Raw genomic sequence first — 16147 nt, 5'->3', positions numbered from 1 at the left:
ACAATGTGTGATAATGAAAGTTCCAAGATTATTTATCACAATATTATTTTACTTAGAGCATGATATGTGCAGCTGGAGATAATTGCCCAATTTACGTGAAAGGTCCCTTCATGTCTGAGCGTATTTAGAAATGTAAGAGTAGAGTGTGGTTACACAAAGCACGTGGAGCGAAGCTCAGTTTTCACAAAATGTGTACAGGGTAAAGATGAACTAGCACATTACGATGAATTATCCTATCAAACTGAACAGCTGATGGGTACAGGAAACTAAGTTCAAATCCCATTGCCATATGTTTGTCCTTTTGTCTACTCAATTTTTTATAATTCATGTGAAACTACACTGATGCATACCATTGTCTTTGTACTGCAGGTGATTTATGTCCAAGATCTTTAATGAGCATGCTAAAACATGCTGTGATGGATCATGGCTGGGCCTCCCTCTCAATGGTGTTTATGCCTGGTGTTGGCTTAATGGTTCTGGTGGTGGACTTTAGATCCTCGGGTCCTGAGTTCAAATTCCGTTCAGCTGTTGAATTAATACCAGGTGTGGTTAACTCTGCCTGTCATCCTTCCGAGGTCGGCAAAATGAGTGCCAGTATGCTGGTATACTGTGTCAGAGTGGCGACCCATCCAGGATTGTGCCCAACAGCCAAGGAGACTGCTTAAGCAGCACCAACGCTCTACACAGAGTATGGTCCCAATCTCCTCCTCCCTCTCAAGGCCCACATGAATGTGCAGGCTTTGTCACGATGGATCATGACTGGGCCACTCTCTCAAGGCCCCCAAATATGGGTAGACTTTGCTGTGATGGATCATGGCTGGGCCACTCTCTCAATGCCCCCAAATATGGGCAGACTGTGCTGTGATGGATCATGGCTGGGCCACTCTCTCAAGGCCCCCAAATATGGGCAGATCATGCTGTGATGGATCATGGCTGGGCCTCATCATCAAGACTCCCATTAACAGACAAGCCGTGTTGTGATGGATTATTGCTGGGCCTCACTTTCAAGGCCCTGACATAACATGGTTCCTGACATAGTTGTGTGTTAGAGTTCTAATGCCCCGGAAGTGTCAACACACTTGTGGACACAACACATTGCAGAACTCTTGAACTGCTTTATGTTCACAGGAACAATTGGTTCACTTTGTTTGTCTGTCTATCTGCATGTGCTCATTCACAAATACATGAGTGATTTTTCACATTTTTGTGACAAGTCAGAGGAAGTGAAATGGAAGACGATGCAGATTCATAGCATACACTGTCTCCCTCTATTTTGACCCTTGGTGTGTTACCGTAATCCCTCTTCGTTAGGTCTGTATTCGAGCTTCTCCATGAGCTTCAACACTGTTAAAACACTTAAATATTCCAGGATAATACTATTGTCTGCGAGAAGAAAGTCCTGACCAACCGCATGTACATGTGGTTTATAAAAATGATTTGTATGTGGGGGCGTTCAAAACGTTCCACGAATGACTCACGAGTCTGCCAAATTGGTGTTTCACAGGCCTGGCGTTGCATCACAAGGTGTGCCACCCCTCGGTTTGAGGTTGAACGGACGTCCCATCCACTGGCATTGTTGGTGGACATTAAAGATCCCATGGTGTCCTTCATGAAGAGTAGACAAGTAATCAATGGCACCCTGAACAAAATATTACTTCCTGTCCAAATCGGCTCCATTCAAACGTCAGGCCTCACCAGCTGGTGCATGAAGGACTTGGACCAAATTTCCCCTTCAACCGACACCACAAGAAGATGGAAATAATTAGGACCATAAAGTGTGAGCGGTAACATTTTACTGAAATATTGTGGGACACAAATGCATGTAGTTTTTCTAATGCTGGTCTCTCTTCACATGACAGAAGATAAGTGATCACAATCAAAACACAGACAAGTTCCAACATAAAAATATTGTATAACTCAAAGCACAATTGCCAGATTTTCATCAGCCATTCAAATTGTCGAAGCACCTGGTCAACGCATTCAGCATGACTAAAAATAAACAGATTATTTGCTTATTGAAACTGTCGGAGGCTCTATGGGATGCAGTAACAGCTGGGATCATGGCATGGAGCTGGCACCAATGTATCATCATGTCAATCTGACAACAGAGAAGGATAAAATTTAAAAAAAATGTCTCAAAACTCACAACTAAGGATACCTTTTCACTTGCAAATTATGCTGGAACAGCATTGTTCAGGAAACGCCACCATGAGAACAATATGCAGAACCAAAAGGATACCTCTGCCTATCGAAAACAAAGCACGTTGTTATAGAAAAACGTATTATTAGGCAATGTCACATGCGAAAACTCCTCAATGAACAAGGTAACACGATGATACCGGTTCGATAACCCCTTCAAGGCTACGCTGTTTCTATTTGGGGATAGCATGACATCACTCATGGCATTAAGTGAACATCAGGAACAAACATGACTTTTGGATCAACTTTGTTGTTAAAACACAGCACAAATGAACCTGAACACCCGATACCATAAAACCAGTTACAGTATAATTTTGCTTGTTATAAAATGTGTACAAGAATCAGATAGAATTGTTGTATAATATACTATATGTCTATAAAAAAAACACACACTTCAAGACCTGGGAGGGCTCCGTTCTACTTTCTGAAACCCACACATGGAGACAACAACCAATGAAACATGTTGGTGAATGTGGGTCATGCTGCCCTTTAGAAACAGCATTATGGTGACCTGCCCAAATTGTACCAATCAATTTGAAGGTCAATCATGATGTGTACATGTGAAGGTCATCAATAAGCCAGCTGGGTTTTTATTGCAAATCCGATAGCAACATGGTAATGCACTGGGACTAGCTTGGTTTATAAAAGCTTGGAATCAAAATAATCAATACTGCTGCCTTTGGTGAGATTTGATTTTTTTTTTTTTTAATCAACGAACCTTCATCGCTTCTCCATGAGAGTTACATTACATGAAAACACAACAGTATTTTGGCCTTGGTTATAAGAAACATATACATGTAGAACCCCAGCTAAGGGAGTTTATTTACAAAAAAGTCGAAATCCCATGTTGTTGTTTTTTTTTTTTTTGGATAAAGCGTACCTTGGGGCACTAGAAACTAAACGTCTGGTCGGTCAATTCCGGAGCATTACTGTGCTAGCACCAAAAATGTGATTTTTCGAAGCAAGCCAAGCAACAAAAAAAAGGAAAATCACGTTTTCTGCTCCTGTGATGTCACAAATGGGCCCACAGTTTCTGCTGAACATAAACTTTCCTCCTTCAAGATGTCTCTGACTCCATAGTATCTCTCCCTGGTTACTCCCTCCTCCGGTATGACAGACCTGAACCTCGTCCTGGTGGCAGAGTTGCTCTCTTCATCAAAGACTCTGTTCCTCCCTCACCATGCAGGGCCTTCACTCCCCCACACCCCAGGAATACCTCTGGCTACGGCTTCCCCTCCACTCCCACCTCATGTTTATATGTGTGTTGTACCGTCCACCAAACGGTGATGATTCCATTTACATCTCGCTCTCCGAAAACGTGGACCAACTTCTATCCTCTCATCCCAACTCTCTCTTCCTCATATGTGGAAACTTCAATTGTCATCATGCCAGTTGGCTGGGTGTGGGTACCTCTCTCACCTGCCATGGCACTTCAACAAAAGACTTCTGGTTGTGATTACACTCACCGGTTGTGATTACACCACTGCGTTCAATCGGAAAGGAAATGTGCAGCCATTCAACATCATGACCGCTCAACCGAAGTCGCTGCAGGCATTCGCTCATCCAGAGCATGAACAGACTATAGACCAAAGCGATTGTACAAATCTGGAACAGTTTGTGTGCTCCATTTATGGTGCCACAAAGCTAAAATGTAAAACAGTCGATGAGGCTCGGTTGAAGCTCTCAGAGGTCTCTGGCAAAGAAGCAAACCAAGAAGCTCAGCAATATCAAATCCATGGAAGCGGCAATGCTTCCACCATACTTCAAACTCCTGGAGCAGAAGCTCAAGTGCACCAACCTCATCACACATCGATGGTTGCATTGTTTCAACCTGACTGATCCCTGGGACCCACTTGAGCATGGATAGATCCTTCGTGATGGCAAGCTTTCTCTCAAGTGGTTTGAGGGTGATGCCATGCCAAAAGACTTGATTTATGATGACAAAGCATCTGTTGAGGCTGAGGCTGAAAGCAATGATGAAGGACACCCGAATGCAGACGGCAGTGATGTTTCCGAATACGAGGACGAAGAAGAGAAAGAGGATAATTCGATTCTATGGACCAAATGATCCAGTTACCTCTGAACTTTCTTGAATATGAACAATTTGGTTCATGTCAGTAATTGTTTGTGCTGATATTACATGGTATTTCACCTTGTTGATACCAGTGGTAATTAGGGCAGTCGTTGAGGTGGCCATTTTGGAGTAATGCTAATAAGGAGTGCTATGATTAGTCTGATTTTAGTTTAAATCGATTCTCCATACCCAAATACCTAGCTAGCTAAATACCTAGCTGGACACCAGAATTACCTTTCTATGTTGAATAGTTGTAGAGCTATGTGACTGTTGATATCAGGGGTTGTTCTGACAATTAAGGGGTCAGTTTAGAGAGATTGGCCATAATTTATTCATTTTTCTACAAAGACAAGATTTACCCCTTAAATTGCAGCCTATGCCTTTGGGCAGTTTTTAAAATAGGTTTTGGGTAGGTTGTTCTCTCTGAAATACTTCTAAAATGGCCCCAAACTTGAAAAAATGACCCAAGTGAAAGTAAAAAACAAAAATTAACAACAAAAAAAAAATCACTTATTTTTGGAACGAAAATGAAAAAAAATTACCACACATTATCTTTTCATTTGTAGTCGAGGACATGTGTATCATTTCAGTGAAATCTGAACTCTGTGGGCCTATTTTTGACGTAACAGGAGCCAAAAACATGATTTTCCTTTGTTTCGCTTTGCATCCATCGAAAATCTCAACATTTTTGGTGCTAGCGCATTAATGCTCCAGAGTTGAACGACCAGACGCCAAGTTTCTAGTGCCCCCAAAGTATGCTTCCTCATAGGAGACATATTAGACTTTTTTGTAAACAAACTCCAAAGATGGGGGGTCAGATGGGTCATTCTGTTAAGGATGTCAAATGACATGGTGAAAGTATATTTTGTGTAGTGAAACAAATTATAAAGATCTGTATGTGTGATGTGTATAAACACATTGTAAAGATATGTGTGTATGCCATGTTGAAAGAAATTATAAAGATATGTGTGTGTGATGTGTACAAACAAATTATAAAGATATGTGTGTGTTGTGTATAAACAAATTGTAAAGATTTTTGTGTATGCCATGTATAAAGAAATTATAAAGATATGTGTGTGTTGTGTATAAAGAAATTATAAAGATATGTGTGTGTTGTGTATAAAGAAATTATAAAGATATGTGTGTGATGTGTATAAACAAATTATAAAGATATGTGTGTGTTGTGTATAAAGAAATTATAAAGATATGTGTGTGTTGTGTATAAACAAATTATAAAGATGTGTGTGTTGTGTATAAAGAAATTATAAAGATATGTGTGTGATGTGTAGAAACAAATTATAAAGACATGTGTGTGTGTGTTGTGTATAAACAAATTATAAAGATATGTGTGTGTTGTGTATAAAGAAATTATAAAGATATGTGTGTGTTGTGTATAAACAAATTATAAAGATATGTGTGTGTTGTGTATAAAGAAATTATAAAGATATGTGTGTGATGTGTAGAAACAAATTATAAAGACATGTGTGTGTTGTGTATAAAGAAATTATAAAGATATGTGTGTGTTGTGTATAAACAAATTATAAAGATATGTGTGTGTTGTGTATAAACAAATTATAAAGATATGTGTGTTGTGTATAAACAAATTATAAAGATATGTGTGTTGTGTATAAACAAATTATAAAGATATGTGTGTTGTGTATAAACAAATTATAAAGATATGTGTGTTGTGTATAAACAAATTATAAAGATATGTGTGTGTTGTGTATAAACAAATTATAAAGATATGTGTGTGTTGTGTATAAAGAAATTATAAAGATATGTGTGTGTTGTGTATAAAGAAATTATAAAGATATGTGTGTGTTGTGTATAAACAAATTACAAAGATATGTGTGTGATGTGTAGAAACAAATTATAAAGATATGTGTGTGTTGTGTATGAACAAATTGTAAAGATATGTGTGTGTTGTGTATAAACAAATTATAAAGATATGTGTGTGTTGTGTATAAACAAATTGTAAAGATATGTGTGTGTTGTGTATAAACAAATTATAAAGATATGTGTGTGTTGTGTATAAACAAATTATAAAGATATGTGTGTGTGTGTGTTGTGTATAAACAAATTATAAAGATATGTGTGTGTTGTGTATAAAGAAATTATAAAGATATGTGTGTTGTATATAAACAAATTATAAAGATATGTGTGTGATGTGTAGAAACAAATTATAAAGATATGTGTGTGTTGTGTATAAACAAATTGTAAAGATATGTGTGTGTTGTGTATAAACAAATTATAAAGATATGTGTGTGATGTGGAGAAACAAATTATAAAGATATGTGTGTGATGTGTATAAACAAATTATAAAGATATGTGTGTTGTGTATAAACAAATTATAAAGATATGTGTGTGTTGTGTATAAACAAATTATAAAGACATGTGTGTGTGTTGTGTATAAACAAATTATAAAGATATGTGTGTGTTGTGTATAAACAAATTATAAAGATATGTGTGTTGTATATAAACAAATTATAAAGATATGTGTGTGTTCTGTATTAACAAATTATAAAGATATGTGTGTTGTGTATAAAGAAATTATAAAGATATGTGTGTGTGTTGTGTATAAACAAATTATAAAGATATGTGTGTGTATGATGTGTATAAACAAATTATAAAGATATGTGTATATGACATGTATGAAGAAATTGAAATTGATTGATTAAAGTTGATTGGGGATTTATAAACTATTGCTATTTATTAGATGTTTGTGAGAATGGTCACATTTGCAGTTGAGGGATTACAATGTGGTTGGACTGCAATGATCATAGGTTGGCGTATATATAATACTATTTTTTTTCTAACTTGAATGATAGATCAATGTGACAGGACTCATTTCCATATTCTTTCTCTGTTTGAAGATGAGTATGAGCGATGGCGCAGCTTTGGGTAGCTCCTGATGGTCTTTGCGATAGCTTCTTCCAAGGAAACAATTGGCTTATAGCCCAAGTCTCGCTTGGCATTTTCACAGCTGTAGTAATGGTGTGTGCTTGCGAGAGCCACACGCATTGGTGTGAAGGTACCGGGTGAAAGATGGATTAATGGGCGCAGCAACATGCACAGCCAGGATAGGATGAGTGCGAATGAGTACACTAAAAGGTAGGGGATGTGTCTCCGAGGAGGTTCATAACCTAGGCCTTGAAGCATCTGGCCCATGAAATTCCAGAAGGAGATTGGTTCATCGTTTGTCACATGGTATGCCTGTAAAAAAAAAAGGCAGACAAGGTAAAAGAGCATGGTTAACCTGTATAAGAAGAAGAGTAGCATGATGAGGTGTTAAAAGCAGTGTGACCACTCCTTGGCTTTTTCACAAGATCTTGGCTATTCGTTGTTCACCTTGGCGTCTTGGTTTTCTATAGGTTTTCTTGGCGTATAGGTTTTCTATTATCATTGCTTTTCCGAAACCTTGTGAATTCTTGGCTTTTTTCATTGGCTCACCTTGGCATTTATGAAAATGAGGAGTGGCCACACTGGTTAAAAGAGTGGCATGGGTCTGAGTGAACAACCAGGAGAGCCAATCTGAAGTGCAACAACTCGGCCAAACAAACTTTGGGTTTAACCAAGCCTTCAAAATAGCAGTTCACCACCACCACTTATCTTACCCCATCCAAAACCTCGATCTTTTCTACTCCTGTTAATCCACCCCAAACCCACCTCCTTCAAATTCCCTGCTTTCCTTCTTGAAAGTCCCTCTAGTGTCCATCTTGCATACCCCATGTTCCCCACCCCATCCTTCTCCCTTCCACAGATCTAATGTCTCTGTTCCCCACTGTTTTGTCCTTCCCTCTCCCACCCACTTGTTTCATGCCCCCCATTGCTGTGCGTTGTGTGTTAGCTCTCATGCGAGCCTCGACAAGGCATACAAAACAAAAACCCAATGTGCAAGGCATCAAACGGCACAAATGTTTCCACCAATCTCGTTGCCCACAGTTTCTGCCATCAAGGAACGCCCAGGAAACATCAGAGCGGAGGTCCAACTCACCCTATCACTTTTCGCTGAATTTTTCATGACATTTGTATTTTGTTTCTGAGAACCAACCATGCCCTTGTAGTCAAGTCAGAAGGTCTTTTGCATGACACTTTATATTTAAAAATTATCCCCTCCCCCTGCATCTTCACTTCTCTCTGCAAGGTCAATAAGCATGCTTGCTTTCCATATCTTACTTTGGTGTGGAACGTTTAGAAGCGGAGTGATGCCGCCCCACACTACTGCTGGACCATTGCCATGAAAGCCAGCCAGGCCAAGGTTCGAGAAAGGAGGCTAATTGGACACTTGGCGCAAGTTCAACCTACATCAAAGCTCCTCAGCAGGACCACTCTTCCTCTAGTGCACATGATTCAGAACAAACAGGATAAACTTGCTTGCCAAAACCAACCACACAACTTCATCCATTTATCGTTTCTTGTTTTGTATCTTCGTGGTACCGGTATGTCCGGTGTGTGTACCTTTCTTATTGTGGAATTCCACAATTGCTACAAATTCCAATGGTGTTCTTTCCCTGCTGTTTTTAAGTCAACATGATGTTACAATAAGCTCAATACAAATTTTCATAATGAAAATCACAATGATATCCGTTATTTAACATTACATTAAAGCTCATCTCAGGGCACAACATTCCCTAACCAAGTCAAGCTGTCTGTCATATCAGCTTGCATTGGTCATCGTAAACACAATATCCTGAAGAAGAAGACAACTCGATCATGTTCTGATGTGTTTGTTTTGATCGAACCATTTTCACGAATGTTACACATTCTACTCTGAAGGATCTTCTGGGATTATAAGAACCTGGCATAGTTGGCTTGTGGATGACATGAGACCTTGAAAACCAAAATATATTAATTACTGAATGTGATTATATCTATAATATCTTAAGCCGAGTTCATGTCTGTGGGTCTGTCTGTCTGTCTGTGGGTCATCAGCTACACCCATTCTACAGGCCAAGCCGTCCAGAAATCACCACCATCTTTTTCTCTCCATGTAGCTCAGAACGTTTTAAAGGACTCGTGTACATTTGAAGACTGAACAACGCATCTTCTCTCATTAAATGAAGATACCGTTTTGAGGAAACAAAGGTACATTTTGATTACAACTCAAACGAGGTAATGCACGTTTTGTCCGCAGCGATTGCGGCAGCGGTCTCGTATACACCATCCAAACGAAGGTATATTAATTCTCATATTATACAGAGGAAAGAAAATAGTGATATTTCATTGAAAAATAAAATAACTGTGGGATGTCAAACGCAGTTACTTTCTGTATGCGAGACAGTGACGCGTCGCTTATACTCATTGTTTGTTTACCAGAATTTACAATGACTGTGACAAGAAAAACATCCTGTGTCTGCTTCCGTACGAAGCATGAAAAAAAGATATCCCTACACATGACGTCATCACACAGTGATGTCTACAACAGCAGGAATGCCCCAGTAATTGGAGCCTTTTTTTATAACATACCAAAACTTATGGAAAAATGATATGATAGAGGATAGAAAGTTTATTTGCTGATTACCACGAGAGGGAGAAGAAGAAGAAGAATAGATTAACAAGAGTAGGAAACATGCAAACATGGCAGTTTTGTGCGAGGTGTCTCATTGTCGCCTAATCTAATATACCAAGCTGAGTTTGTGTCTGTGGGTGGATGTGTGGGTCTGAACAAGGTACGTTTTCATTACAACAAAAATACTCATGATTAATATTGGAAGTGTTTAATTTTTTTTTTTCTTCTTTAAAGTCCTTTTGTCAGTGTTTTGTATGTACTGTTGAGATGTCCAGTGGTGTGTTGTTACCAAGCAGCTAGCTAGCGCGTGCTAAGCCAGCCGTTCCTTATTAACAGTTTCTCATGGAGTGCTTGCTTGAGTGCTTAAGCCACTTGGCAAGCGCTCCACAAGAAACTTGGTAACTGAACACACCCCAGATTCATGACATGGTGATGAGGATAAACATCTATAGCATCATTATTTCAGCCATATCGATGAATTAATCCAGGGGTCTCCAACCTGCGGCCCCTTAGACGGATTTATGCGGCCTGCGGTGCCATATTAAGTTTACATTACAATGCGACCCACGATACTGCCAATTTGTCAGGGTCAATGATCAAAGCGTTCTGTAATTTTTATTATGATTTTGATTCATATTAGACACGTGTTTTTAACACAATTATTCATTTATCATATTCGTTGGCAAGAAAAATATATTCAGCAGTAATTTTTGTTTAAATTTCCGCATATTAATTATATATATATATTTTTTCCCCGGAATTTAGCGTCCTTTTTTGGGGTGCGGTCCTCCGCCCCTCACCACTTTGGTTTTGTGGCCCTCCGCCCAAAAAGGTTGGAGACCCCTGAATTAATCCCTCAAGTGGTGAGGTGGGAGGAGGCAGGGGAAGGAGTGGGGTGGAGGGGGAAGAGGGACCCGACGTTGCCCGGCAATGCCGGGTACCCCTGCTTGTAATATATAATATATACCAACCAAAGAACCATCCCCAGGGACAGTAAAAGTAAGATAATCTATCAATGTAAAATTATTTCTTGGACTTTAAAAACGTGAATTATGTTGAACTCTTGGTTTTACTCAGAGCCAAAGCTCTCAGGTATTTATACTGCCCACCGCAAAATGGTGGTGCAACATAGGGCAGTCACCGTTGAGGGAGTGTGTGCACATGTTCGAGAGAAAGCACCAGTCTTTTGCAGTTAAGGAGATTTGGAGAAAGGGAGGGGCAGAGCAGAGAGAGAATGAACACAGAACAAACCAGAGAGTTGGTGTCAAAGCCACCCAATGCTCGCCTGTTTATACATTTATCGTTTTTAAAAGACTAGTCTAATAATATTTTTTATAAAGCATTGCAGTGAAGTCTGATCAGTAAAAAAAATATTGTAATCAGTAAAAAATAGTGTGGTAGATAAAAACATTAGAAAGGAAATAACTTGCACCAAAAACTTTAACATTTTCACGCTGACGTTCACGCTCACGCCGGGGGTATCGCTATAGCTCTCTGTTCTTCGAACAGGTGAGCTAAAAATGAAGTTTCCACAAAATTTTAAATCAATTTAACACACAATTTATCAAGGGTGTCCCAAAAGTCACTTAGGGATTTAGAAATTAAATAACATTTCTGTTTTTTTAATAATTTATGATCATTTTTTTATCAAAAGAAAATTTACAAAATGGAAATTAATTTGCTTTATTTATGAAAAATGATGCAGCTTCGATGTCCTCCATTATCGGCTTCGCAGAGACAGGCTCTTTCGACAGCATTTTCCATAACAGCGGACAATAACTCTGGCTGCAGCCCTCAAATTTCTGCACAGATGTTGTCCTTGAGCTGCTGAATTGTTTGGGGCTTATTGATGTATACACGCTCCTTTAGGTAACCCCAAAGAAAATAATCAGGACGCGTCAAATCAGGAGAATGTGATGGCCAATAAATTTCTGAATTTCGTGAAATTATTCGGTGTCCATCCTCTTTGGGTGAGAATATATAATTGATCAATGAAATTTAAAATAAAATTCCACGATTTTGGTTCTTTGTTCAGTTGTGAATTTTTCCGTGGGTAATTTCCAAATGTTAATCTAAATTCTAAAAAAAAAAGAAAAACAAATTATTAAAAAACAGAAATGTTATTTAATTTCTAAATCCCTAGGTGATTTTGGGACACCTTGTGTGTGTGTGTGTGTGTGTGTGTGTGTGTGTGTGTGTGTGTGTGTGTGTGTATATATATATATATATATATATATATATATATATATATATATATATATATATATATATATATATATATATATATATATATATATATATATATATACTTCACCCATTGGTTGGACAGATAACCTGATATCACCCACAATTGGAAAATGAAACACTTAACCTAAAGTACCCAGAGCACCTAAAAGACCTCCTCCCCTCCCCACCGAGGACCCAAATGACCCCAATGATCCAAAGATCCAGAGGACCCAAAGACCCTGAGGGTCAAAAAGACCCAAAAGACCCCCAAAAATACCTTAAAGCCCCTGAACCACCCCCTCAATCACATACACGACCCAAAAGACCAAAACCCATAGATGAACCAAAAGACCCCGATAACCGAAAATACAGAGGCCGAAAAATAGAGGCCGAAATACCCAAAAGACCGAAGGGACTATCTGTGACCCATGGAAATTCTGCATAATGTAAAATGTGACTTTAGGTCCCCAAAACACACACACACACACACACACACACACACACACACACACACACACACACACACACATACACATACACACACACACACACACACACACACACACACACACACACACACACACACACGTCCTCACCCCCCTTCCCAGCTCTGTCCTCTTCCTGCACTCCCCCCCCGGTACCACCATACCGTCCCCTCCCCCTTTCTTCAAATCCTTAAACCTCCTCCCAACCCAAAAGCCTCAATCCTAACTCTGTCTCTTCTCTGACTTCCCTCCCCAACCCAACTATATCATCTCTTCCCCCTTTATTCTTCAAGTCCTCAACTACCCCAAACCCAAGTCCTCAACCCCCCCAAACCCAAGTCCTCAACCCCCCCCACCCCTTTCCCAACATCCAGTAATTGAATTATGTTGTCCCCCGGTAATTAGCTCACGTGACCATTAGGTAACCGGTATACAGTATATGGAGGACCCTAAGTCACGTGGTTGAGTTGTTGGCGTTCACGGTCGATTAGCAACCCCCGCGTCACGGAGTTATCCGTGTGCGACCGCCTGCGATTCCGGAGAGTCTGGTGGGAACCCGAGGTAGCTTCCCCCCCCCCCCTCGTGGTCTTCTCGCCCCGACCCCGGCTCCGCAACAATGTATATATATATATATATATATATATATATATATATATATATATATATATATATATATATATATATATATATATATATATATATATATAATGAAGTGTTGTTATATTGCTCGAATGTGTTGTATGATGAAGTGTATTATTTTACTTTTCTTTCTTCTTACTACACAATGTCCCACAGAATGGGGTAAATGGCTCATTGAGCATTTAAGAAAGACTGAAGTCTTTCACGAACTGGAAGGCCAGGCCTGATGTTTTACTGACTGGAGCTGGTCATGATAGGGATTTAAAATTTGGTCAAGATACCGGTGATAACCTATTCTTTGTCAAAAGATGCCGTAGCATCTTTAAGGTTCACCATCAAATGACAGCAAATGGCTCCTCAGCACATCTGTAAGAGGGATAGGGAACTTTGCAACGTGATGCCTTGCTGGCGAAGCATCGATCCACCAATCTGATTGTTTAAAATTGGGCTGAGAATTAACGCAGACCTAGATGGCTCAAAGGTAAGTCTTCAAGGTGTGCACTATCCTGTCGGGTGCGTACGTATGGGTTATATACTTGGTGTGCAATCACATATTAATGGCTAAAAAAATTGTAGATGTCAATGTTCTCTTCATTACAAACCTTTTATTCACCTCATTCACACTTTTCATTGAATTTAGTCAACAGAATAGTTTAACCCTGAGCGAAGAGGCATCCATTGGTTAAAAAAAAATTCATCTGCTCACCTAGACTCCATGATGTAGATTGAATCTATCCTCACCTATCTATGGAGATAATGTCAGAAGAACTTTGAATGAGCATTAACTCCCAGTATTGGTTGATGCATAAAGTGCTAAAAACTGATGTGTATGTCGGATCGCAAGCCAAACTCAGTTACACTGTTCATCAAGTCCCCGAGAGGTGGCATCTGGGCTTACAGGATCCTCTCTATCGTTTTTGACAGAAGCAGCATTCGATGCCATCTCCCCAACTCGCAAGAATATTTGTATGAAACTGGTGAACGAGGCAAAGAAAGGAGGAAGCACATTATAAAGAAAATTTGAAATGACATGTACACAGAGGCTGTTGATAGACTTGAATTCATCCTTGGCTCAGAGAAGACAACACCAGTTCTGTGCCACAGAAAATGTTGTGCCGAGTTCACTGACCGAGACAAAATACAGATATGAAGAAGCCAGTGTCTGAAGCAGGTTAACTGTCAAGTGTTGTCAGTTGGAAAAGAACACCAATTAAGATGGTGTTGAGCCGTAACCTCTTATCGAAGATGACGCGGAGAGGTAGTTTAATCAGTTAGTGGGCTTGTGACATTTGCGTGGCTTGAGCCCTGAAACTGTGATAAAGCCTCTAACATGGTTCTGCCAGTGGACTGGAGATAAGGCTGTTGCAACTCCACATCCACGTCATGATCCAGTTGGAGTTGATAATTACTCATTTGTTCTATTTGCCTCACTTCACTTCCGATTTCTGCTAAAACATCGCTTGCAATATCTTCCCAAGTACCATCCGTACAACAAGGCATTCCAATGTGTCACAAAGGTTGTGAAACCCATGAATTAGAAATGTTTCATGTTTTGCCAAGACAAAAGCACCATCTAAAGACTTTCATTCAGTAACAACTCTGAAAATGAATGCATAGATTAAAGAAGCAACTGTATTTAACCACAATACGAGTCCAGTAGTAATTTAGCTTGGGTGTCTGATATCATAGCTACTGAAGGCAAATACCACCTGACTTGTTACACTGGATCGATGCGATCTCAAGCGATAACAAAAGATGGCATAAAGAACACCAAGTTAGCAATGCTGTGCCTTTAGAACTCCGACACGGCTTTGTCCCTGCCAAGGATAACTGATAAAGGATACGTTTTGGAATTGTCTGACGTCTGTGCACCCTTGCAAAGGAAACTCGTCTTGAAATGTCAGACTCTTGTGTGAGTCATAGATCATCATACAAGGAGGAACTTCAGTCACACAATGGAAATACATTTGAGTTCATCACCCCCATTGCATGAATGGTCCCGTGCCAACAGAACTGCTTAGTTCCTGCCAAGTATAACTGTCCCTGTTTCACAAATGGCAGACTTCAGTCAAGCGTATGACGTGTTAGCCATTCCTGTTCTTCTCGCTGGTGATGTCCAATTCCCAGAACTTACCTTCTCTGTGAGGAACTGTATCTTATGTATAAATATGAGTTTGTGTCTGTGAGTCATGACTGCCGCCCATTCTACAGGCCACACCTTCCACTCTCTCCCCCAGCGTCACAAGCACCACCGATTAGCTAGGCCACGCCTTCGCCTCCAGCCGCCCAGAAATCGCAGGCATATTTTTCGCTCCGCATAGCTCTGAGGGTTCATCGGTCTCTGTGGTGTTCGCCTGACTTTGCGAGGCTTATAAACAAACTGATGGACGTGTAATTCATATGTTACATGAAGTAAATAAACAAACATTTGAGAAAAATCGGTTTGGTCACAGAATGGGTCTGTAATTAATTAGTCAGGAGGCAGTTGAAGGGGTGGGAGGAGGGGGTGGAAGGGGTGAGGTGGGAGGAGGGGGTGGGAGGAGGGGGAGGGAGGAGGGAGTGGAAGGGGTGGGGTGGGAGGAGAGAGTGGAAGGAGTGGATAAGAGGGAGGGTAAAGGGTGGGGTGGGAGGAGGGACCCGGCCTTGTTTGGAAACATCGGGTTCCCCTGCTAGTCCTATTGTTACGAATCTGGCAGCCATTTGCACACAACAGCCAGAGTCTCCGCAGTTCAGTTATTTCGGTAAGTATGTGTTTATAGTTAGAACCCTCCCCTATGTTTAATGGATTGATAAGTGTCCGTGCGCTGCGGGTTTCTTTCGAGCTAGATTTTTTTCTACATCTTTAAATCTTCCTCCCAAACCACAAACTCTTAGTTCTTGCACCATCGCCATCCATCGCCCACATGCAACATATCACGTACAGGGGTGAGGTTCCCTCCGCCCACCGTGAGCTCGTCCAATCGACAGCGGTCGGCCTGACAGCCGACCCGAGATTCCCCCTCCCCGCTACAAGCA

The 16147-nt window shown here is 40.2% G+C and overlaps 1 protein-coding gene across 2 annotated transcripts in view; it reads right to left on the bottom strand.

Annotated features, from left to right (window-relative positions):
• Positions 1 to 1776: 1776 nt before the first annotated feature.
• Positions 1777 to 16147, bottom strand: part of NSDHL (NAD(P) dependent 3-beta-hydroxysteroid dehydrogenase NSDHL) — a 41211-nt gene continuing 26840 nt past the window's right edge. For both annotated transcript variants that reach the window (XM_085863449.1, XM_085863448.1), the window contains exon 7: positions 1777 to 7486. In XM_085863449.1, the coding sequence (XP_085719575.1) occupies positions 7118 to 7486 (369 nt within the window). In that variant the 3' untranslated portion in view covers positions 1777 to 7117. The remainder of the gene's footprint in view (positions 7487 to 16147) is intronic.

Source organism: Eptatretus burgeri, chromosome 18, assembly GCF_056783735.1.
Source record: "Eptatretus burgeri isolate ZD-2024b chromosome 18, Ebu_testis_v1, whole genome shotgun sequence".
Classification (NCBI taxonomy): domain Eukaryota; kingdom Metazoa; phylum Chordata; class Myxini; order Myxiniformes; family Myxinidae; genus Eptatretus; species Eptatretus burgeri.
Note: the sequence above shows the minus strand (reverse complement) of the source record. Positions and strands in the feature narration are given on the sequence as shown.